This window comes from Pholcus phalangioides, unplaced genomic scaffold, assembly GCF_987345545.1.
Source record: "Pholcus phalangioides strain wild (caught in Gottingen) unplaced genomic scaffold, Ppha-v1.0 ptg000004l_1, whole genome shotgun sequence".
In the NCBI taxonomy this organism is placed as follows: domain Eukaryota; kingdom Metazoa; phylum Arthropoda; class Arachnida; order Araneae; family Pholcidae; genus Pholcus; species Pholcus phalangioides.
Genome location: NW_028301597.1, coordinates 1,130,038 through 1,156,962, shown reverse-complemented (window position 1 = coordinate 1,156,962; position 26,925 = coordinate 1,130,038). Strand labels below are relative to the sequence as shown.

The following is a 26,925-nucleotide window of genomic DNA, read 5'->3' as shown; positions in this document are numbered from 1 at the left end:
CGTTTGAAAATTTAATTTTTTTTACTCTCGTAACTATACAACCCCCTCCCCCCGAACATGAATGACTTACCTGAGTTCTAAACGTTATTTGAATATTTTTTTCTCATTGGAAATATACCTTTAGAATCAACGGCTCGCCAGTAAAATGCGGCAAAGGGAATTGAGTACATATCTCATCGGATAAGATAGGAAATATCGACCAAAGATCGGGATATAACAAGTTCTCCATTGCGAAGAGCACATCGGGTAATTTCCGTGAAAAGGAGCATATTTTATGGGAGAAACGCTGGCTTTGCAGAAAAAGATCGCTTAATTATTTCAGAGAACGATAAGGCATTGTTTTCCCATGAAATCTGTTGTAAACCAGGCTCTACTCGGAAGTATGACACGACTGAGAGTAAAAAACAATTGTCTGTCTCTTTTCAGCATTCCAGCTATAAATGGCGTATACATGGTGACAAATTTTCGTAAAAAGTATTTCGACGACTTTTAACGTTTTTGTTAGTATTATTTAATTAATTTATTAATACAGTCGAATCCCATATTAGCGAATACCGTTCTAGAGAAATTTTTTTTTTACGAAAACTTTTTTAATCCCCAGATAAGTTTACATAGGAACAATTCAAAAACATGGAATTCCTTTATAACGAAATTTCGTTATAACGAAGTGATTTTATGGTCTCTTGCAGTTCGTTGTACCGAGATTCGACTGTATACAGGATGTTTCACCAAAAGCTTCGAAAAGGGATACATTTCAGTCATACATATCAGAGCGAATTTTCATCTAATTGTCACGGGGGCTTTTGAGTATAATGGAGAGAGAGACAAATTTCACTGGTCCACAATGTTTTTTTATTAGGGGTTGTATACGACGTTTGCACATATTCCTACTAACTGCACGTTCTAAGTGTATTTTGAAAAAAATATTATATTTTTCGAAATTGTTTCGTGGGTAGGAGAGCATTTTCGTTAGGGCCAGATCAGAGCCACTGTTAGGGGTGTGCTACAAGTGCGGTCGCATCGGGCCCTCACAGTGTGGGGGCCCCGCACTTATAGTAATAAGGTAAAAAAAAATGTGCCGCTGCGGTGGTCGCGTGGTCTTGCATCGCGAGGTCACAGGTTCGAACCCCAGTGGTGGTCGGCAGTGGTAATATGCTCGCTTCCCGCTATGAAGTTTGGCGTCAACTTCCACGGGTTTTAATCCGGCCAAAGAACATCAGAATCAAGTTCTTTACCTACCGATCCTGGGGCGACCGCCGATAGATGGTGCCTTCATTTCCCACTCAACTCCATTGGTTGGAAATTGCCATGTGGCGGTACATGACCGGAGTTGGTGTGTGGTAAAGTAGTTGTGGTGGTCGGCCGAAGTTGGTTTTCTATGACTCCCTACTTCGAGGAGCAAATGCGAGCCGATCTTCCCGTTAGAAAGTCTCGCCACAGAGGGAAGTAGGCCTATAAACGGTACAAATATTCAATCATTACACTTCACTTCTGAAATATAGATGGCAGCACTGAAAAATCAGACACAACACTAGATACACACACTTACACTTCCGCCACAACTTTCTAGGTAGTAAACTGCCCATAGATGGTGATAGACCGGAGTTGTGCTCGGTTTTGAAGAAAACAAAGCAGTAAAAAAATATACATTTTTAACAAAAAATGTCTACTTTACTGTTTATTTCTTTACTAAGAAAAAATTTTTTTTTCTTAGTAAACAATTTGTGTGAGCTTCAACTGATTTGTGTCTGGAATTTTCATCAATTCTGGAATTATCACTCGCATCAGTCTGGGTTTTTTCTCTCACCTGAATTTTCATCAATTCCGGGATTTTCTATCTCATTAGTTCTGAATTTCAATCAATTGCGAGATTTTTTTCTTCCATTAATTCTGAATAGGTGAGTAGATATTGTCCAGCATTCCTGTATATTTTGTGATAATGCACGAATCTTTGAACGCCTAATTCTTCTCCTCCCCCAAGATATATAAAGTCAGGATAAGGAAATGTAACAAGCTACTCGCTAACTTGTTGCATTAATTTGTAGTTAAATGTTAATGAAGCCTTTTAGAATATAATTTTATTTACGACGCCAGACAGTCTGGGAACTGGGTTGGACTTTTATTCAGGTATCGTGTATAGAAATAGGTGAGGCACCTATATGCACAGGTGTTACCTCCAACGCCTTTTGTAGATTCTCAGAATTGACCCTGCCCTTTTGGGCAGTGGTACCTTGAGAAGGAGTGGCAGATGGATTTATCATTGGTATGTAGACATCGGGGCAGCAGCGAGATTCCAGTAAGGGATTCTAGTCTGGGACCCAAAGGGAAGGGGGTGTGACGTTTAGGAGACGGAACCAATGAGAGGGAAACAGGAGGAAATTGGAACGAGAGAAGGTGGTTGAAAAGGGAGAACGAACTAGGTCTTGATCAGAGGTGGTTGTCCGGGGTTTTTTGGAGGAAAGTGGAAGAAGCGGAAGATGACGAAAGTCTGGGGTAAGTCTTGACCTATTGCTTTCTCCATTCCTCTCTCGCTCAAGGATTAGTAGCATAAAACAAATGTACTGATTTAAAAGCATGTAATTTAAATACATCCTCATATATACATTATTTGTTATAGCTGTAAATAAATAATAATTTACTCCGACCTGAGGACAGGATTGAATAATTGAGTGGTATTAATTGACCTCTCGAGTATCAGCCCCAGACGCTGAGAGCAGCTCTGGGACATAAATGGTGCCGCTGACCTTGCCATTGCCATGACTGATATGATATTCTGATATTATATTCATTGAGGTTTCACGAAAATTTATTCGTTCAAATATTTTAATGCATAGTGAAGTAAATTTTTGAATTATTTGTTTTTTTTATTTACATATTGTATTTATATTTGACATGGCAATGGACGAACTTAGTAGTAGTAACGGTTCACGTTCGCAATCGAGTACAATTCCTGGTTATATATCATTACTTCCAATGTTTAGTGGGTCTGAGGCAGATTTTCCGGCGTCCTATTTCATTTCGCAGTTAGAAGAAGTAGCTGATTTAGCGGGTTGGAATTCCCAAGAGAAAATTATTGTGCTGAAATCTAAATTACGCGGGAAAGCTGCTGAATTTCTGGCAAATAATCCAGAATTAAGGGTAGAGCAAAATTTTTTGACATTCAAGAAAGCATTTTTAGAATTTCATGAACAGGAACTCCCTCTAGTTCATAAATTAAGAGAATTTACATTTTGTCAGCAGAAAAAAGGGGAGACGGTGAGAGAATATGCTTCTAGAATACGCAGGGCAGCTTTTGGTCTCTTACAGAGCGATGGTGAATCCAATGCAGCAGCAGAAAAATTGGCTGATAGAACACGGCTGTCCCAATTTCTCGCGGGGCTGACTCCAACTATACAGCTACCGGTAATGAATCAAAACCCAGCAGATTTTGATAGTGCAGTACGCATTGCCGCCTTAATTGAGGGAAATGAGAAAGTTTTGTCTAAATCACATTGTGATGTGAATGCATCGAGTGCACAAAATGTAGAAACCTCAAATTCTAAAATTATGGAGGAATTATTAGCCACAGTTCTCCACCAGTCTCAGAGACAGGGGGAGTTGATTGAGAAATTAACTGAGGAACTTGCACAGGTAAAAGCTTCAATGTCTGTCTCACCTTTCGCACGTCCTTCTCGAGACAATAATACAGTTAGATACAGACGAGATTTGAATCGGAGATTCAATGGCAATAATCCAGCCATTGCGTGCTATATCTGTGGGGGACCTCACGTAAAGAGATTTTGTCCGATAGCCGGACACCAACGCACCCAGCAGTTAAATACCAGCAATTTCTCCGGAGCTAATTATTTTTCACCAAACACGACCGGGCAAAATTTCCATGGAAGTGAATTTTTTCAAGGAAATCCCGTGAACCAAAATTTTGAACGAAACCAGCAGGGACCTCCGACAAACAATTGACAATCAAGTGGGGAAAATCCAGTAGCTCGCCGTTCAGTCCCGACGTGTCACGCAACGTCTTCCAATGTACAGGTTTTTCCCCTTCCTATTATAAAAGTAAATGCTTACGATGAAACGTTTTCAGCATTATGTGACTCTGGTGCCTCTATTTCTCTGATTACAAGTAGTCTCATGAATAAATTACTTAAGGGTAAAGAAGGCGTAAAGATAGATAATGATGATATTCAAATAAAAGGTGTTACAGGGAAAATACTTAATTATAAGGCATGTTATATTGTACCAATCTGTTTGAATAACTTTTGCGTTAATCAAAAGGTATATGTCACTGAAAATAGTTTAAGTAACGAGTACGAAGCAATTTTAGGTTATGATTTTTTAAAGAATGGCAAATTTTCGTTAGATTCTGAGAAAGGCATACTATGTAATAAAAATGTCATAGCTACATTGTTGGATCGGGAAGAAGTTGTCAAAACATTAACGTTGACAAAGAAATTGCGAGTTCCTGCTCGTACACAAAAGGTCATTTCAGTAGCCACTGCAGAGTTCCCAGTCGGTAGTGAAATTCTCATCACACCCCTTGACAAACAACAAAACAGTGATATTAGAATTGCCCATTCGGTAGGCACAGTAGATGACCAAGGAAAAGTTAAGGTGTTAATTTCTAATATGTCCGAGGTACCCCGTCACTTAAATAAAAGTATGAAATTAGGAACTGCTCGAGCTTTTGATGAGGACAAAAATTGTTTGGAAGAACCAGTGCCCTTGACAAAAAAGAATTTACCCCCCTTATCTGGAAAAGATTTCAATTTAGGCGATGTGCCTGGGGAGCTTAGCGTTCAGTTAGAAGCACTTCTTAAGCAATATAGTGATATATTTGCCCGAGACATTACGGAGTTGGGTCGCACATCTTTAGCAACCCACAAAATTCCTTGGAACGGTCAACCTATTCAGACGTCACCAAAATACCGTACACCTTATGCCCTCAGAGGGGAACTAAAACGTCAAATAAATGATATGTTAGAGGCAGATATTATATCTAAATGCGTAAGCTCTTGCCCAGCTCCGACTTTGATGGTGAAAAAAAACAAGGTGGATATAGGATGTGTGTGGATTTGCGACGCACAAACATGGCAATTGAAAATGACAGTTATGCTCTACCATTACTTCAAGACATATTAGCACAACTCGATGGTGCACAAATTTTTAGTAGTTTAGACCTGACGTCTTCATATTATCAACTAGAAGTTGCACCAGAAGATAGACCGAAGTTAGCGTTTTGGAACGAGGAGGGGGTTTTCCAATTTAACACGGTGCCGATGGGATTAAAAACTGCCCCTTCTGCGTTTCAGCGAATGGCTGATGCATTCATTTCCGAACTTCATGATGATAAAATATTTTGTTTTATCGATGATGTGCTTATAGCGTCAAAAACTGCTGAAGAACACTTACATAAACTCCACAAGGTTTTTGAAATGTTGCGCAAATATAATTTACGGTTAGCACCTCAGAAATGCGAGTTCTTTCATGCCGAAATAAAGTATTTGGGCCATATTATTGGGTCACAGGGCATTCGACCACATGACGATAATGTGAAAGCCATTGTTGATTTCCCAGCCCCTAAAACAGTCAAAGAAGTTAGGAGATTCCTCGGCATGTGCGGATTTTTTAGACGTCATATCCCATATTACGCGTTGAATGCTAAGCCGTTAACAGATTTAACCGCGAAAGGCGTTAACTTCCGATGGACTGAAGTTGAGCAGAATGCCTTCCAGCATTTAAAAGCTGCTCTAATCAGTCCTCCCGTTTTAGCATATCCAAAATTTGATGAACACTTTTATCTCGGATGTGATGCTTCTAAAATAGCCATTTCTGCATATTTATATCAAATACATGAAGAAGGTCCTAGACCAATAGCATTTATGTCAAGAAAACTGAAACCTCCAGAGAAAAATTACCCGGCTATTGAATTAGAGCTATTAGCAATCATGGAGGGTATCAATTATTTCCGCTCATACCTTATAGGCAGACACTTCACGGTGGAATCAGACCACAAACCATTGAAATACCTTTTGTCTTTGAAGACTGGTAACCCCCGATTAGCCCGGTGGGCTCTCAGTCTTGGTGAATACAGCTTTGATGTTACCCATAAAGCGGGAAGTCAAAATCTGGTAGCGGATGCTCTTTCTCGACAAGTAGCGCACATAATCACCGTAGATACAAAGGAGCAGCGGCAAAAGCGTATTCGAGAATTGCAAAAGACAGATCCACAATTAGCTCCTATAATGCAGTCTCTGACCGAACAAACCCCTTTGGCAGTTAAGAAAGTTTCGGACGCGTTCTTTTTAAAAGACGGTATTCTTTGTCACTACGCCCCAAGTCACATCCGACCGATTCGTGCGGAATATATAGAGCAAGTTGTTATTCCCTCAGCTATGAAAAGAGAGATCTTTGAAGAAGTTCATGATAACCTGGGCAGCCATTTAGGCTTTGAGAAAACGTTTGAGAGGTTACGTTCTTCGTACTTCTGGCCTAACTATTACAGTGACTGTCAGAAATACGTAAAAAGTTGTAGAATTTGTATCGAAAGCCGAGGTTATCAAGCGAATAAGAAAGCCCCATTAATGAGAAATTTTCAGCCCGACTACCCTTTCCAACTTGTATCAGTAGACATCATGGGACCATTTCCTACTACAGAAAGGGGAAATAAATATATATTTGTTATGATGGACGATTTTTCTCGATTTGTAGAAGCGGTGGCATTACCAAACACGAGGTCTCAAACGTTAGCAGACACCTTTTATTCGGAAATCGTTTGTAGATACGGTAAGCCCGATTACGTTCTAAGTGATAGAGGTGCGAATTTGCACGCATCTGTATTCAAGGAAATGTTAGATAAATTAAACATTCGGCAGTTAAGTACGTCTTCTTATCACCCAAGCACTAATGGCAAAAATGAAAGAAGTCATGCTACCATAGGTCACACGTTATCATGTATGGTAAACGAAACATCAGAATGGGATCAATGGCTTCCACACATTTTAATGTCCTATAGAAGTTCTATTCATTCGAGCACATTGGACACCCCGTTTTTTCTATTATTTATGCGAGACATGCCAATCTACCCTGATATACTACAAGACTCTAGGTTAAGTTATTTTGCGTTTGACAACTACGCTGAGCAGATTTTACCTAGAATGCGCCGAGCGCACGAGATAGTACGAAAAAACATGCAGCTGGCGGTAGAGAAACAAGAGTATTATCGTTCTCGGGTGGCAACAGATAAAAACATAAAGGTGGGAGATTTAGTTTATGTATATTTTCCGAACATACAAAAAGGGGAATCACGACATCTCACCAGGAAATCAAAGGGACCCTATCGGGTGGAGGAGCAACGGTCCCCAGTTCTATTCAGTGTAAAAAATATCAATAATCCTCGGGATACTCAGCTAATTCACGTTGATAGATTAACAAAAGTTAACCTAGCAAGGGAATTTTTGGACGGGGGGAGAAACATGGAAAATACAGAAGTAAAAGTGATAGAGGATCCTATACCACAAGAATCAATACCGTTTGAGGGCAATAACACAGTTCCAAATGAAGGGGATGATTCCGATAGTAATATCCTAGAAGACACTGGTGACGACCAACTACAGCTACTTGCATCCCTGCCTTTTGAATACCTACAGCCTGAAGTTAGGAGACAATTTGATCTTGAAACTGTTTCAGAAGATGAGGGGGATCCGATATCTCCCATTATACCCACAACCTACCCTAATCAAACACGTCCAGTAACTCCTCTCCCGCCAAGCTCTACTCATACGTATAATCTAAGAGATAGAGATGAAACAGGGCGAGCAAAAACGGCGGTTCAGGTTAGAACAATGCGTACCACAGGGACATCAAAATATAACGAGACAGCTGGCCTTGCTTCAAGTAGTAGTTCTGCTCATTCGTCTCCCAATTTCATTCAAGGGACCTTGAGCCCAGATTCGGACCAGGGATGGTCAGAATGGGTTTTCTCACGGATCAGACAACCACTAAACATAAATGGAACCGAGAAAACAAGGTTAGACCGCAATTGATCGCATTTATAGTGCAATAGCAATTTTAGAATATAAGCTCATTTAACTTTTCATGTGAATTTTTGTTTTGTCCTCGATAACAATTTTGCTGTGCGTATCAAAATATTTATTCTCAAAAAAAAAAAAAAAAAAAAAAAAGTAATAATATTGTAATGAGCTGAGAGAGAGTGGTGATGGCAATTAGTTGTAAGACTTTACCCTTTTTATTCATTTCGCTGATTCAAAGTGAGCCTGCATGTCTGAATGTAGAATTCTCCATGCCGAATTCAAAGACAAACTCGTTTACGATGAGATCACCTGAACTATCATGGTTTCACATCTCTGCACTAATCGTCTTCACAGCTCCGAAACCGGTACTGGCTCAATGTTGTGCTCGTAAAGTTTACCGCTCGACTCGAGGTATAACGATCCGATATGTCAGAAAGTGCTACATACCTCGACGCAACCCGTGACTGGTAAAATTCAGGAACCCAATAAGCTATATGTTATTGAGGGAAAGAACTACCACGTAGCTTAGCGGTTCTTGTGCCTATTATACATTTTACCGAATTTCAAGGAACACTTGCCCCTACCTAGACAGTAGCTGATTGACTGCCAACTGAAACGTGGGGAGGTCCCGCCACACTAAGTAGAGTAGCTTTCTCTACATTCACTAGACTAATTCTACTTATGTGAAATTACATAATAGACATTTAGTTACGTGCGTGAAAAACAACCCTGCTTTAGTTTTCGTACTGCGGTTGGAAAGCTGTGTCTTAGGAATGGATTCATCTCATCAGGGCATCAACAGATGCATAGTTGTGGATCGCGAGTAGTGTGATCGTAGTGTCATCGTAGACAGCAAGCGATGCTGTCTATTATCGTTGGTAAAACTCAGGTGAAGATGAACTGATCGATTGTAGAGAACTTTTCGATACAATTTGGATATTTCTTCATGCATCTATAAGAATTAGAGTGCTATTTGGTTTATGTGTGTGTGTGTGTGTTTTTTTTTTCAGCTTTGTGAATAACTATCGTCATATATTTTATTATCTCTCATTACAATTATATAATTATTTTCTCTTTGAAAACTCATGTGATATTAGTGACTCTGCGATATTTGAAGAACAAAGTTAAAATTTTGATTTTTATGTTTGGATGTAATATTGATTTCAGCAGAACGTTTTTCACTGACGCAGATTGATTTTATAGCTACAGATACATTCTATCTTTGCAGAGATAGGTTAATTAGGTATCAAGCAATTTCTTGTTCAGATGGTTTTCCTTCTTTTATGGTTGAATATGTTAATTGGTGTTCGAAATGTTGTTCTTTGATAAACATGTATAATTTTGTGTAGTGATAAGCATCCACAAGGTGCTGTGGTTCATTGTTCTGTAACAAAGAGAGGGGAAGGGAGAAAGCACATACGGAAATACCTCTTCTTTGATTGGCATTTACTACTTATCGCAAGTCCAAGGGAGGAGCGGTCAACTGATGCAGTGTGAAAAGAGGAGGAGATTGGATTGACTTATTATAGGACTTTGCCTAGATTTGGTTTGGACAAGGATAGAAAGACGGCCGCGTTTTTTTTTTTTTTCCCGAACCTGCTCGTTTCTCTGCAGGTTCTTTTCTAAGGGGGGAGGAATGTAACAAGCTACTCGCTAACTTGTTGCATTAATTTGTAGTTAAATGTTAATGAAGCCTTTTAGAATATAATTTTATTTACGACGCCAGACAGTCTGGGAACTGGGTTGGACTTTTATTCAGGTATCGTGTATAGAAATAGGTGAGGCACCTATATGCACAGGTGTTACCTCCAACGCCTTTTGTAGATTCTCAGAATTGACCCTGCCCTTTTGGGCAGTGGTACCTTGAGAAGGAGTGGCAGATGGATTTATCATTGGTATGTAGACATCGGGGCAGCAGCGAGATTCCAGTAAGGGATTCTAGTCTGGGACCCAAAGGGAAGGGGGTGTGACGTTTAGGAGACGGAACCAATGAGAGGGAAACAGGAGGAAATTGGAACGAGAGAAGGTGGTTGAAAAGGGAGAACGAACTAGGTCTTGATCAGAGGTGGTTGTCCGGGGTTTTTTGGAGGAAAGTGGAAGAAGCGGAAGATGACGAAAGTCTGGGGTAAGTCTTGACCTATTGCTTTCTCCATTCCTCTCTCGCTCAAGGATTAGTAGCATAAAACAAATGTACTGATTTAAAAGCATGTAATTTAAATACATCCTCATATATACATTATTTGTTATAGCTGTAAATAAATAATAATTTACTCCGACCTGAGGACAGGATTGAATAATTGAGTGGTATTAATTGACCTCTCGAGTATCAGCCCCAGACGCTGAGAGCAGCTCTGGGACAAGGAGCCCTGAAATTATTTTCGTACCCATCCTTACGTGTGATAAGAGCAGCCTTACTGGCTACTAGAAAGACAATTCGGAGGGATTCTCGGGCTCACACTGAATCGATTGTTTCAATTCAACAAATGTCACATATTTTGAAACATAACAAACCTTATGTTTCAAAGATACTGAAATCGATATTTTGTTTGAGTAAAACCGAGGAATCTTGTTTTGACCGGTCTAAATTCCCTATTCGTTCTCGATTAGAAGAAATGTTGGAAGAAGACAGAGAGAGAACCTTGAATTTGGTGAATGATTTGAAAAGGAATGTTCCAGTTCTTCTTAATGCAACGTCTTATTCCTTCCTTTTCGTATTTGCGGGAAGTTTTATTAAATTATTAAAGACGTCGAAGCCTCAACGTAAAAATGCTCAGGAAATTTCTCCTCTCGTGGAATTTCGTTAATACAATTTGCATTTCCTTTCGCTCTTTTCTCATCACCACATTCGTCCGGGAATTTTATTCTTCTTGCTCCAGAGTGTTTTTTACCCGGTTGGAAACTCTCTCTTCGCGTGTTTTCTTCTAATTTTTTTTTCTGCCTCCAAAGAAACTTATCCCGCTTAATGTCTAAATACATCACATAGGAAATACTTTTGGCGTTACGATGGTTTCCAGAACAAGCCCTTTCCTATATGTTTTCCCAGCACAGTTTCTTCTATGTTAATATGGGACTTTTTTTAATGTTATTCAACAAATTTATCTATGTACATTCATGCAAATTTCTTTCCATTTTCCGGAAAGAACTCAAGGATTTCTTGAGTGTTCTTTGCGAAATAATGCCCAATGAAAACGTCCGACAACGTCTAGCGTTTTTTTCCCCTCTTCTTTTAAGAGCTACCAGTACCCTTGGGAAATTATGCCAAATAAATGAATATGCATAAGATCTAGACATTTACTGTCTCAAAATTTCTAGTATTTAATGGATTTTGAATTGAACGTCTGAGAAATGTTTGGCTTCTACTTCATCCACGCACTGCCATTAAAAAATAGTTCACATTATGATCAAATGAAAATTGGATGTAGCTACTTTCCAATGTGTTGAAAGGATCGACACGTGCTTATCACTCAAGTAACAACTGGGGAATACCATTTTCGTGTGTGTGTGTGTGTGTGTGTGTTTATATATTCATTGGAAATTCATTGGAAGATTTAGAAATACTGATGATTTTAAAGCTTACTCGTTACAGTTCTAATTTTCAAAAATTTATTGATTTTTTTTTCAAAACTAAGATTAGAAAGCAAAAAAAAAAAAATTAAAATTAAAAGTAAATTCTTACTGAAATAACTTTCACTTCAGGCTTTTATCAATTCACTCCGGTAAATTTTAGGTTTTACCAGATTTTCTGGCTTTTATCGTGACAATATAGCCTACATTTGGTAATTGGGAATATTTCAAGCATACCGTTTTACATTGACTACAAACGTTTTTCACCTCCCTCTTGTATTCCAGTGTTATTATTCAAAACTACATAATTGTTTTCAAATTTACATGTAGTCCCTAGCGTTTAGAAACCATTCAAAACTGTTACAAACCGTAGAGAAAAACTGCATCGATCATTAGGGACTAAAATGGCAAGAACCCACAACAACAGCGGTTTTATTTACCCTCTTTTAATCCTTTAGAAACGTAATTGAGCATACAACGAACACAAAAAAAAAAAGCATCGCTAGACTATAGTCACTCTTGATAAAGTTTACTTCGATATCAGTTTACAGCAAAAAAAAGAAAAAAAGAAATAAACAACGTTCTTCCATGAAGGAGAGAAACAAAAAGGAATGATAATATAATTAAAGCGTACGCGTATTCCTTAATGTAAATTAATAAATAAACAACGAAGAGAAGAAGAGCAAAGAAAAAAAGTAAAACAAAGACGGACACGTTCCTCGAGCCATAAAACACGGAGCTAAATGCACACGCACTTAGTTAGAGTTAAGAAAAGGAGCTCACACAAATAAGCAAAACTGATTAACGTGGCCGATAAAGGAGTCGGAGGAACAACATTAAATAAATAAATAAATAAAGGAATGAAAAACACTTCCCGACCGATCGAGTAACAGCAAAACCAAGGAACAACGAAATCTGCCCATTAAAGAAAGAAAAATAAGGGGGACAGCAACACTCCATCAACGAAAGGAAAATTAGCCACAAATAGCCAAACACAATTTATTCATTTACTCCCAAAGGAAGTTATACACATTATATAAAAAAAGAAGAAAAAAAAAACACCAAAGAATCAAACGAATAAAGTTAGGAAAAAAAAGAAGAGAGGGAAAGAGGGAGTTACAAAAGCGCTCGTATCTATTAATTAAATGACATCCGAACACTATTTTTTATATACGTTAAATCAATTTTTTTTAGTTTTGAAGTCGCTAGAACTTGATCCAATGACACGTTTCTCTTATAGACGGAATAAATGCAATTGAGCTAACCGATCACAAGGGATGTTCTGTCGAAGAATGCAAACACTTTACATGGGTGGCTCTAAACCTGCTGGAGGGAGAGCATAAGGCTTCCTTCCTTGTGATCCTGGGGTACTTCTGGGGGGGGGGGCGGGCAGGTGATAATCAAGTGAAAGGGAAATCACTGCAAGTGATGAAGGAGGAGGAGGAGGGACGGATAAAGAGCTGTGAAAAAAAAATCAATGCGAAGAAATAAAGCGCTTAATTGGTGGGGGGAAAAAGTGTGACTATTTTCGGAATTCAGTGGAACGCCCATAAATAAATAAGCACTGCAAAAATAAGACACAACATTATATACGCACTCGGACTGTTAGGTACACGCACAGTCACACTTCCAGCACAACTCACTCGGTAGTATATTGTCCTTGGCGATAGACCGGAGTTGTGCTCGGTTTTGAAAGAAAAGAAGAAAACAATGCCCCTCTTTTTGCCAACGAAGAAATCAGGTCCCTCGTAAAAGATGCATGGCGTTCACTTCACCTTTCAACAAGTCCCATAAGTAAAACATTCTATGTAGAAATGCCAGTTGAACTCAGTGGGGTAAAGCCCCTTTGAAGTGACCGCCTAGCCACGGACCATGCCAATCCTGCTTGGAAATAATCGTCGATATTGAACTTGTGACCACCAAACTAATAATGCAAGTCTTTGGCAGCATAAAGCTATACATGTTCAAGCATATTTGCATTTGCATGTCAATGATAGTTTGATATCATCCATTCTCGAGGCAGTGTTTCTTAAGAAGTAGGTGATACCTATCCTTCAGTTCTAGAGGAGCTGGAACAAACTAACAGGAAATTCAGTTTTTTGAGCAATTGTGTCGTAGGATCAAGTTCGAAAGACTCTGCCACAGACCAATAAGAGTCAACCAGTGTGTATATAACTACATTTCCCTGGACGCGTTATTTCTCTCGTTACGTGGAATAAATCAACGCCAATGGCAAGTAGGAATATATGAAGTCTTTATGATTATTACACAAAAAAAAGATATTTAACTATCATTTATATATCAGTGATTCCCAAATACTTTTAGTCGTGGACCCTCGGAAATCTTGGTGTCTCCAATGGACCCCCCCCCCCATTCATAGTAGCAGAAACTGATTGATAATTTTTTTGTCGCACCACGGTCGTTTTCTGCAAAAGGCCAATTAGACCGGGGCCTAAAATTCATTGCCGATTCCGAACACAGCAGTCTTTTCCATATTCACCGAGAGGTTGGTATGCAAACCACTCAGTGTGGGACTCAATGCGGTAGTAATCCTTTTCTGTGGGCATGCCGCCACTGCTGTTGTACACCCGCGTCAGGAAAGTTTCTGACAAGAATGAAACGGGTATTGGGGTCGCGACACTTCTAAACATCCTTTGGTACCATTTGCATGTATACTGGTTTTCAAAGTAATACGCCCTCTGGTGGTGATATTTGGAACCAATTTGTTTTTCTCTGAAAGAAATCCCCACCCCTTTATTAAGTGAACCACAAAAGTTCACAATTTTCTGATGACTGGCTTCGGCTGAAGTTCAGCTTTGAAATAGGGTTCTTTAATTATAGACATAGTATATAGCAAATAGATACCGGTTAGTTTCAGAATAAAATCGACGTACCACGCTAAAATACCCAATGGGAATCATTAATAACTCGTGCACTTCGAGAATCAAATATGAATAGCTTTTGGCTTTCTATCCTTCATCACTTTCTTCGATATCTAGTTCACAGAACTGATAAATTGATGTAAGGTCAGTACAGTTAGGACATCGTATAACATCGCTCAATCTTTATTATGAGCGGGCGAAACGAATATTCTAGATACAGCGAGTAGACAACATCAGTTGGCGATCTGAACCGCTCTATTTGGGCAGTGTCATGGAGCATCTGATCTGTACCGAATCATGCACCTCACCTGGGCCCCTAGAGTCATAAAATATCGTGATCCGTCAAGATCGCAAACATTCATCCTGGTTTGTGCTTCAGTGTTGACAAACATGCATGATTAACACATACACACGGATGCGAATCACGATTGTAAGCGTTATTCATTCATGGGTTGGTAAACGTGATTGAGAGTTTGGAGCTCTAGAGCATTCGGTTTCCCAAATACAAAATCCAGTTGGAATCCTTTGACAGCCCTAAAGACGGACAACATGAAACAGTACCATACTATTATGTTGAAAAACATTTCCAACAATTACTACATGCATTATAAAACACTGAATACTTTGTATGTTAAAAAACAAAACAAATAAACATATTACTATTACTTAACCATATATGCACCTCGTAAGCATTCCTCTGCGAAATTTCTAACGAATCGGTACATGCAGGAATGTGCGTTCTGACGGTCGCATTCACCAAGACAATTAAAACTGCAATCGCAGGTGAAAGGATTGAAGATAGAAACGGATTGGTTAAATTGAGGATTTTAACCAATCCGAGTCGATCGCTAATCCTTTAACCTGCGATTGTAGTAAACTCTGTCGGTGAATACAGCTATGAGTGTAAGAGTGGCGCTTAACGTATTTCTGTTATCAGAGTTGCATTTGTTTCGTGATCTTCTAGCTGGCTGGTGCCACCACTCGTCTTAAATATTTTTTGAAGTAAGATGATAGATCCTTTTTTTTAAAAATTTTCATGTTGTGTCAGTATCATGTTGTAGAACTGCCGGCTCTCTCTCTGTGGAGAGACTTTTTCAAATAGGAAACAGGCTCGAATTCAAGCCTCGAAGTTGGAAAACTGCAGCTAACCAACTTCAGCCGATCATCACTGTGCTACAAACGGGGTTCGAACCTGGATCCTCACAATGAGAGGCCAGCGCGATTTCCACACGATCGCAGAGTGGTTCCAATAATTATTACATGCACTATAAAAACCCGGCTATAGTTGAAAATTTTTCCCAAAATTACTACGTGAACTAAAAGCCAGACTTTACAGCATATAGCAATTATTGGAATTTTTATTGGAAAAATTCCAATAATTGCTATATGTACCAAAAGCCTGACGTATACGTTTTTTTATTATTGTTAATAAGAAAATGTCCAACATATTATTGCTTTAAAAGCCATAATATCAGGTTGAAAAAAAAAATCCAAACATTACTATATGCGCTAAAATCTATACTACGTTGAAAATAATTTCGAACATTATTACGTACACTAAAAGCCCGATGATTTTATTGAAATTTTAAAAAAAATAAATTACTTCATTCACTAAAAGCTAGACTGACGTTCAAAAAAAGTGTCCAACATTACTGAATATACTACAAACCAGACCATTACGTTTAACGCTTAGGATGCGGGAATTTAGTCGGAAAAAATGTTTCTCTCACAACAGAAGGTAAAAAAAATTCCCCTTTTTTTAACTTTTTTTTTGTGAAAGATGTGGCACTCAAACTCGCATACGTTGCAAATACAGTGAAACCTATCTAAGACGGACACTGTATGAGACCCAAACCTGTCTTCGAGGGAATCAAAAAAATAGTCCCTTCATAAAACAGAAATCTACCTAAAATGAAATACTTCGGTCTCTTGACGTTCCGTTTCGTAACAGGTTTTACTGTATGATGTAATAGAAAAAAAGGTGTGAGAGATACAAACAAAGAATCGGGGTTTGAACCCACAATCGTTGACAAAATGATAATTGGGAGAGAGAGAGAGAAGCAGGCACTATACAACTACTCAACAACGTGCACCCGTCCTGTGCCAACACCTTCTACAGCAAAAAGTCTCCGCGTGAAGCTTTGACGTCACTGAAGTCGTCCATTGCACCTGTATCCATTGGATAAAGCGGGCCGACTTATGCGAAATTTTTACCTTTTTTTGCAGTATATCCAACGGCTATAGGTGAAATTAGAACTCCTTAATTTGGAGTCGTCTTAGGTGAAATGGACGACTTCAGTGACGTCACGAGCTTCGCGTTCAGGCGTTCTGCGATAGAAGGTGTTGCCTGTGCAAACTTATCGGAGAATGAAGAAATAATAAAAAAGAAAAAAAAAGAACCCCCCCCCCCTAAAATATGCATCGTACGCCATCTATACGTCATTTTAAGAACTTCGTCTTAAAAGAAAAAAATCAGATGATCACAGGATGAGTGAGCAGGCTACTACGCTCACCATCTGTAGATGATGGGAGCATTTTGAGGGTTGAAAATTTTTTTAACAACCACTACATGCACTAAAAGCCCTACTATGCCTTGGGGGGAGGGAGTGAGGGAGGTAAACGGTTCTTCCACTAAGATCAAAGACATTCGGCTAGTCACTGAATGAACGTAATTTACATTAGGGGTTCCTAAATCTGGTGAAACAGTGGACGAAAAATGGCGAGCCAATTTCAGTGAAAAACTAAAAACATGTGAAATACTCCTCACAGACATCAAGCCCACTATACAACGCACATATATCCCTTCATTGAATTTGTGTTTACTCCCTCTAAATTTACTGTACAGTATGTAGCGTAGCAATGCGCATCGATAAGAAAATCAGCTTTTACAAACTACGTAAGCGGATTATTCTACGCTCAGTGCTAAAATCGCTCACCATTTTCGGATTATTCCGCTTGTGGATGGAAACAGGTTGAAATTACATGAATTTCTAGAATTTGCGTCCGAGAGAAACTTCGACGCTGGAAGCGTGAAATGTAATTTATAGCCGGTTACAGACCACGTGTCGAAATGGTGCCTATCGATCTTCAATATGGTTATTTCGCCATTTATGTAAATGCTATTTCTGAATACGCAAATATTATTTGTTTTTGTGGTTGTTCATGTTGTTTCTTCCTACACTTCAGAATTCAGCGTGTGTGTATATTTTGTTTTTACTTCACATTCTCCACCCAACATCAGCTAGACTGAATGAAATTCCCGGCCGAAAGAAAATTGTCTAGGAGAATGTCAAAAACAAATATTGATGGTTAAGTTATTCACGATTTATTGAAAGATTCCAAAGGGGGGACAAAAAAGAAAAAGGCCCAGAATTCAAAGTTACGAATATTTAAAATTGAAGTGCCGAGTTTTTTTTATATATCTATTTTTTTCTTTTTGTTACTTGTAAAAAAACATAAAGAGAAGCAAAAATACATGAAAAATATATATTTTCTGAGCGACGAAAAAACACAAAATTCTTCGCTTTGGGTTAAAAGAAAAGGAAGAGACATTTGCTCGCTTGACGGAATGCATCGTTTTTCTAGGCGATTTGAAAAAAAAAACCAAAAATAAAAAACACACACTACCCCGTGAAACATTATTTTGTTTTGCGATGAAAAAGGCCACATAGCTTTCTCACAGCCGTACGAACACGATATATTTCACAATTTCTGTTCGATGCGTACTTTTGTTTTCCTTCCGGAGAAATGAGAAATACATTTTTTTTCTTTGCTCTGAACCCGTTAGAAAACTGTCTTTCAAACCTCAAACTGCTAAAAAATGTTATTTAAAAAAAAAACAAAAAATTTCGATTGCGTTTTTTTCTCTCTCTCTCTCGTTATTTCCTAAAAATTCATCTCAAAGCCTCACCGGCACCTGTCCCGAAATATATATGAAAGTAAACGATTTTTTCATCATTTATGTAGGAAGAACATCTGACTTATGATTTCGGAAATTGATGTAAACGTGACATTTCGCATATGGAATTTACATGTCATCACTAGAATTGTTAGAAGACAGATGATTTTGTTTATGAAAAAAGTGGCTTCAATGTGTTGTACACTGTTCGTGTGTGAAATTATAGTTTTCATTAATAATAAAATACATGAATTGCTTTTTCGGAACTTTTTTCCAATATTTCGTTTTAGTTTGTTGTTACTTTGTTGTTGTTGTTCACTAATACAAATACAACGCCACAACAGGCAAACTGCCCATCGAGGTGGCTGAGAAAAAGATGCCCATAAAAATATGGATGTCACATATTTAAAAAATATACCAACCCAATTAAAAATGCAATTAACAAAAATTTTAATCAATATATACACATGATAAAATACTATACAATGCCCATAAAAAATACTTATGGTTGTCTTATTCTAAGTATGGATAGCTTCTCGATTTACCCCAACATGTTTATCGTATTTCTTTTTAAACATGTCAATTGTATTATAATTTACTATCTCCGGGGGTAAGCTGTTCCATTTATTAACAACCCTATTAGAGAAAAATTCCCTGCGACACCATTACCTTGCATTGTCCCTCACTAATCGATACTGGTGTCCCCTTGTAAAAGCAGTCGATTTGCGGTGTACTAAAAGTCCATGGTCTATCCTATCCATCCCATTGAAAATTTTGAACACTTCGATCATATCTCCTCGACGCCTGAGTTCATCCAATGTAAACATATTCAAAAAATGAAGTCTCTCTTCATAACCCCGTGCCAAGCCCCGTGTGCCAATATGGACACACGTAGTTCTTCTCTGCACCCCTTCAACCAAGTCTATGTCCCTGTGCAGGTATGGTCTCCAAAACCTTACAGCATACTCCAGTCCAGGACGAACTAAGCCTCGAAGAAGCGGAAGAATGGCTTTTAGGAGAACGCGAAGAGACCTTTTTGAAAATGAGACCAAGCATTCTATTCGATTTTTTGACCACCGATGAACAATGTTCAGAAAACCTAAGCCGCTCGTCAATGAAAATTCCCAAATCAGTGACCCTAGTTGCATCCGGGATAGTGACACCATTCAACTCGTAAGAGAACCGTGGGTTGTTCGAACCAAAATGAGCGACCATGCGACACTAATACGCAACTGTGATCACTATTATTCATAATGTATTGAAATGTATCAACCAGTATGGGTCTCTTGGCGCCTTGGCTGATTTTTTTTTTCTCATCTTGAATTTATGTAAGAAATTAAAACAATAAAGTGAATTGAAAAAAAAAAGAAAGAAATGAAATAATATTTGTTATATTTTTAGAAATATATATATATACTAGGGGGGCTCTGCCCCCCTGCCGCCTTTGGCGGCCAACCCCCCCCCCCACTTCTCTCCCGGACATATCTTGTTTATTTCGTCCCACTTCATCAGCGTGCTATGGAAAAGGGGAAAGGGACGTGTGAAAGCACCAGCCTACTGAAGAAGCGAATTTTAATGAAAATAATAATAAAGCAACAAAAAACAAATGAGATTCATCAAGTATCCCCAGAAAACTTCCCCATGGGGGTCCCCAGATTCAATTCGCTGAATTTCAGTGGGGCCCCACACTGGATATATCTTGGGCTACCGATGTGTTGCAAATTTTACAATGTTAAACCACAAAAATCAATGAGATACATTCAGGGGCACCGAATTACAACCTGCCAACATTTCCATGAAGCCCTGACCTGCAAGCTTGTCGGACACCCCCCTGTGAGAATTTTTCATTTTTATCAATTTTACAACGAATAAAATCCAGGGCCCCACATCCAGTAGCGGGGACACAATACGCAGATTCTTAGTGGGGCCCCAGACTGGCTATATCTCGGGCTTCGGCTGTGGCAAATTCTACAACAGAAAAGAATGAGATTCATCCAGGGCCCCCAAAATCAAACCTGTAAACATGGGGCCCCCCGACTTGGAAGCTTGTCGGTCATCCCCCGGTGCGAGTGCCATGAAAAATTTTCATTTGTATTCGTTTTACCAACGAATAAAATCCAGGGCCCCAAAATGAAACCTGTAAACATGGGGCCCCCGACTTGGAAGCTTGTCGGTCATCCCCCGGTGCGAGTGCCATGAAATATTTTCATTTGTATTCGTTTTACGAACGAATAAAATCCAGGGCCCCCAAAAAATTACCCGGGACACCAATTCGCATACTTTTGGTGGGGCCCCAGACTGGCTTTATCTCGGGCTTCCGCTGTTGCAAATTCTACAACAGAAAAGAATGAGATTCATCCAGGGCCCCCAAAATGAAACCTGTAAACATGGGGCCCCCGACTTGGAAGCTTGTCGGTCATCCCCCGGTGCGAGTGCTATGAAAAATTTTCATTTGTATTCGTTTTACCAACAAATAAAATCCAGGGCACCCAAAATGAAACCTGTAAACATGGGGGCCCCCGACTTGGAAGCTTGTCGGTCATCCCCCGGAGCGAGTGCCATGAAAAATTTTCATTTGTATTCGTTTTACCAACGAATAAAATCCAGGACCCCCCAACCAATTACCCGGGACACCAATTCGCTTACTTTTGGTGGGGCCCCAGACTGGATATATCTTTTGCTTCCGCTATCGAAATTTTTCAACGTTAAAGCAGCAAGAAAACAATGAGATCCATCAAGGGCCCCTGGAAATGAAAACTTTTTACTTATACGTGAAATCTTCCCCGGGTACCCCGACCCTGTGTTGGGAGCACTGCTGTTGTGTGTGTATATTATACATATATATACCTCTCGGCATGGACCTCCCCCCCCCCCTCCACAAAGGAAGGGCTGACAGGGGCCACAACGATTCTTATCACTTTTTGATTTTTCACACTATAAATTAATCATAGAGGGGCCCCTGAAAAGCTGGTTTGGGGGCTCGAAATCTAAATTCCAGCCTAAGGGCTCTGCTGTAGGATGTAGGAGCCTCTTGGTACATGCACATAACATGGTCCCGATGGGTCAAATGGGTCCCGATATGTGAATATCGACCCAATATCGATATATGATATCATATCGATATATGAATGTGAATATCGATATATGAATCGAACCCACTTCCGTAACAGACTTCCGTCACTCGGTTGCTTAGCAACAGGCCCTTTTCGAGTTTGTTTGTGATTTTATATTATAGAATAGATATTTCAAAATAACTAATGCTGATATACTTGAGAAACATTTTTAATTAAATTTTTGAAATTGAAGTTCTTTGGAATTTGCATGCGTGAATAATTATTTTACTGGATGCAGGTAATGGAAGTTTTCCTACACAGCAGAAACCGCTAATCTTTTCTGCTAATCTGTGGACGCTTTATGTAAATAAAACAAGGACCTCCGCCAACAAGATGAAGGACGCAGAACACTTCTCAGAGTAATATTCAGCATATAAAAAAATACAAAAAGTTAATTGTTTTTTAATCTTTCACGGACCTCCGAGGATGACGTCACTCTCCGCTAACCATACAAAGGTTTTTAACAGCTGGTTGTTGAGAAAATATATTTTAGAAAGAGAGAAAATTCAACTGCCCCTGCAGTTAATCGAACCCACGCCCTAGACCACTAGACTACAGAGGTAACGAATATCTCAATCTTTCCTTGGATGGATAGATGGATAGAACCGCTCACAACCCCGGACTGATGCAAAGCAACTTATTTCCGTTACCTCAAAAGAGGCAGGGTTGTGTCGGAAAAATTAGCGAAAATTAATAGCAGTGGCCCCTCTGCCCCGCGCTTGCAAGTATCAATCCTCGCGTCGTTCTCCCTATGAAGACAACTATCAGGTCGATGTAACATAACAGCCATTTGGCTAAAATTGATAGCTGAACTCAATGACTAGGGAGAAAAATTGCACGTGTGCCCAGTGGCACATAAGGGCTGGAGACCGTAGCTTGGGATTTCAAAAGTGAGGAGAATCTTTCCTTGGAGCTTGTGTGCACTGAACGGGACCGTACATGGACGGTAGGAGCTAACTCAAGCCAAATCTCAGAATTGCTGACAATGTCACCAGATGGCGACTTATCCGAGGATGATGTCACTCCGCTATCCATGTTAATATCCCATATTTTGGAAAGAGAGAAAAGGAAAGATTGGGAAATTCGTTGCCTCTGTAGTCCAGTGGTCCAGGTCGTTCACTCGAAAAGTGACGTGGGTTGGATTCTTCGCAAGGGCAGCCAGCTGTTAAATACCTTTTGTTTTTCACGGACCTCTCGAATCTTTTGCAAGGACTCCTGGATAAGAATTACTACTTGATCGTACATATACCTCGTAAATATACTTCTGAGGAATTTCTAACGCGACGCTGGAAACGTGTGTTCTGGGTGTATTATGTGGCCTCAAAGTATTTATGTTGTCGGAGCCAGGCGTGTTTCGCGTTATACTGGTGCTGACACCTGCCATATTTTGAAGTGAAAATGACCAGTGCTTGACTTTTCATGTTTTGTAAGTATCACGTTGAAGGTCTGTTTTCTCTCTGCAGAGAGACTTTTTTCTTAGTTCTTCGGTGGCGGCGCTTATACACGACGAGAAAAGCTTCGAGAGAAATCTACCCTATTCTCCCATATCTTTACACTTCTGTTGGCGCTATATGACATCGCCAAATTGTCGCTGTTGTTAGACTCAAGAAGTTGGTCGTTAATTTGATGAGATTTACAGAGAAATGCATTAATGGTTACTTACGGGCTAAAAATGACTTGATACATGATAAATACTGACTATTTACGTTATTTTCTTAATATCTAATGTGACTATAATTATGATACAGAAATAATTACCATAATATAATTTGCAAGTCATGAAAACAATCTTAATTCTTGTGATTTCAGTAAACAATAAAAATACAAACAAGCCTCGTTGATAAGGGGAAAAAACCGGACATTTTGTAAAAAAAATGAGATGGCCAAACGGAAATGTCCCATGGTCACCCGCCATATGTACACAAGTTTCTGGCCCGCGAGCTGCGGAAATACCGCATACTTGGTTCATGGACTGAAAAGGTTGTGCACCTCTGACATTTTTTGCCCCGCATGTGGCACAATAAGTGTATAGCCCCGGTATTATAGCTCGAATCAGGAAAAAAAATTTAAATCTGAAACACAAGTCGTTTCTCAGTTCTCACGCGGTTGAAAGATGCTAAAACTGTATCCTACGTAACACTGCAACCAGATTTTAGAATTTCTTGGAATGTTTCACAGAGTATAAGTTATTTTTTATTTAGTTTTTTAAGCAGTTGAGAGATGTCCGGAGTATTTTATTTTTGTCACGTGACCACGGAGAGAGAGAGAGAGAGAGAGAGAGTATCCGTTTCCATAAACACAATAATTCTCGTCAAAATATTCTTTGGACAGCTCCGAGGGCATAAGCCTGATGGACAAAACGTGTTGCGGGAATTCAAGTTCGTTAAGAACTTTTTTCTTTCCTTGTATAGACAACAACTTCATAAAATGCAGAAATTTCTTTTCAGGCTTATGCCAAGAAAAAAAATTTTTTTTTTTTTCACCATCTGACTGTCATGAATCTTTGGATTTGGCGCACATAAAATAAAATGCTCGAATATGACGGGAGATCCGGAAATTTCGTCTCCCGACACCTCGCCTCGCTCCTGGTACGTTTCGTCCCCGATACATTCGTCCCTGCCCTAATCGAGTGAGTGACTAAGTGATTTGGTATGCGACCATATAAGTGGTTGAGTGACCTAGTGAATGTGTTATTGACTGTATGAATGAGTGAGTGACCGTATGAGTGAACACGTGACTGATCGTGTGAGTGAACGTATGAGTCACCACGTGACTGTTCGTGTGAGTGAACGTATGAGTCACCGCGTGACTGATCGTGTGAGTGAACGTATGATGCACCACGTGACTGATCGTGTGAGTGACTGTATGGTTGACTAAATGGCCATACGAATGACCAAGTTAGTGAGTGACTTAGCGTATGAGTGAGTGAATGACCATATCAGTGTTCAAAATTGGGGAAGTATGAGCGACCGTTTTCGTGATCAAGTTGGTGACCGTGTAAGTGACCACACTCACTTGTTCACTCATACGGTCACGCACTCATTTGGTCATTCACCCACTCACTTTTCTACTCATAAGTCACTTACCCTTTCAATTGGTCACACGCATTCACTTGGCCACTAACATGGCCACTCATACGGCCAAGGCAGGCGAAATGTACCGGGGACGAAATGTCCTGAGCGAAATGTCGGAGACGAAATTTGCGTAAACCGAATATGACATGGGTTATCGCTAGGAAGGAAGAACCTTATCAAATAAAGCGATTTCTGAAATTTGGAAAGTGTACACTTTTTTTTGAGCAATTTTCAAAAATTGCGAATATTTAATTTAGGGTAATCATCTTCAGACGAGAGTCATTAATTCCGATGGTCGAGCTGGTCAAAAGAATTTGATAAATCGGAAAACAATCAAATTCTATGAGATTCTAACGGTGCACAACTTTTTTTTTAGTCCGCGGGTCAGATATGTGGAAACTGTCGCTCGCGGGCCAGATATCTGTATTTATGGAGTGGCCATATGACCGGTTATTTTACGGGACATTCAAGTACAAATACAACGCCACAATACAACAACAGGCAAAATGCCCATCGAGGTGGCTGATAAAAAGATGCCCATAAAAATATGGATGTCATATATTTCAAAAATATAGCAACCCAATTAAAAATGCGATTAATGTTTTTTTCCGTCGTTCCGAACATTTTCATAAAATCATTTTTTTCCTTGTTTTCAAGGAAGCTTACTCGAAGTTTTGAAAAAAAGAATTGAGATTATTTTCGTGACGCATAAATTTTGGATGTAAGTAGGAACTTTACTTGCCAGTGACAACTTTTTTGGCCCCAATCGGCGGCTTTACTTGCAGTTTTTCCCAGTTTTGTTTTAATTGGCCACTTTACTTGCACTTGAGAATTTTGTTTTGCGATAATTGCTAGTCATTGCAATGAAACTGTTTAATGTGCATCACGAATTACGATATTTTTTTAAAATGTACAATACACTTCGAAAATTCTCTCTCGGAAAAAGAAATTGGAATTTGGCAAAGTGAAAGAAAGTGGTTAAGAACTGAAGGAAAGGGCTTGTTTTTTGTCGCAGTTCCACGCATATATGCGAATATTGGACTGATACGACATTAGCTCCAATATTGGGCAATATATGAATACAATATTAGACTAAATGGACTGATTACGACATTAAGAATGAAAATGTTTGTCAACAAGGGGGGGGGGGGAGAGAGAACCAGTCAAGTTTGGTTAAATTATAGCTTCAGAATGCGCAAAAAATTTAAAAAGAAAACGTTTTAGTACACGGACTCTACAAAAAGTTATACAGCCTATTTTTTATATAGTTTTACACTTTATTATTATTATTTTGTATACGACCCCTGAAACGAATTTTAAGAAATCTTTGGAATTCAAAGTGAATTTTTAAAGGTCAACGGCTGTCCCAATTGTCCGCTGTGCAGGAAATTTGGGACAGCCTGTATAAATCATTGGTGCACGAGCATTAAAAACACAATATTTTTTAATTTTTTTCATTCATTATTATTGCCCGAACAAGAGATACACTCACCCTTCTTCAGGGTTGACTACTATGGCTCTTGGCTCACCGAGATCTTTCCATATTAGAACTCTCCTCATGGATCCGTCCAAATTTGCAGCCTCGATTCGAGAAGTCCCAGAGTCGGTCCATAATAATTTCCCGGACGTCCATTCGACGGCCAGTCCAGCTGGACTCGACAGCCCGTGAGATATGACGTCAACGATGTCCGTTCCGTTGAAATTGGCCGACCGTATGACGTCTGCTGTGATGTCTGACCAGAAAATCCGCCCGCTGTCTGAATGGAAATCGACGGCGATCGTGTTCTGTAATCCGCTCAAAATTTTCGAAGGCGATTCTGTTGATGACAGCGACACCATTCGAACGTCGACCCTGTTTGCATACACCAAGTACACATCCGGACCTAACGAAAGAAAAAATAATAATTTTCGAAGTATTAATATTGGAAATAAATTTTTTGCACAATAGTTTGACACCTACGGCGATTAGTGGTATTAATTTAATCACCTGTAGCCTTACATCTCCTGTTATCACTCGCTAATCGATATCCTTCTACGCACGCGCACTTGTAACCGGGCACAGTGTTTTCACATATCTGCCCGCAAGTGCCTTCTACTTCACATTCATCGATATCTGGAATGAGAAATATATGAAAATAACAATCAAAAAGATTCAAAACACCGAAGATTCAATCCTCAATTTCTAAAATACATGTACTCAGATTATACAGGATGATTCCATAATGTCTTTTGCCGGATTTCACTGGCGAACCGTTGATCCTAGAGGCCTACTTCCAATTGGGAAAAAATGGAGTTGTATAATTATTAAAAAAAAAAGTCTAAAAAAATCAATTTTTTATACGGACACCCTATCCTGAAAAAGCCAAA

The 26,925-nt window shown here is 39.3% G+C and overlaps 1 protein-coding gene across 2 annotated transcripts in view; it reads right to left on the bottom strand.

Moving 5' to 3' along the window:
- Window positions 1-26,925, bottom strand: part of Lrp4 (LDL receptor related protein 4) — a 284,958-nt gene that overhangs the window by 69,273 nt on the left and 188,760 nt on the right. For both annotated transcript variants that reach the window (XM_089255230.1, XM_089255241.1), the window contains exons 11-12: window positions 26,546-26,671; window positions 26,051-26,441 (exon numbers count right to left, since the gene is read on the bottom strand). In XM_089255230.1, the coding sequence (XP_089111356.1) occupies window positions 26,051-26,441; window positions 26,546-26,671 (517 nt within the window). The remainder of the gene's footprint in view (window positions 1-26,050; window positions 26,442-26,545; window positions 26,672-26,925) is intronic.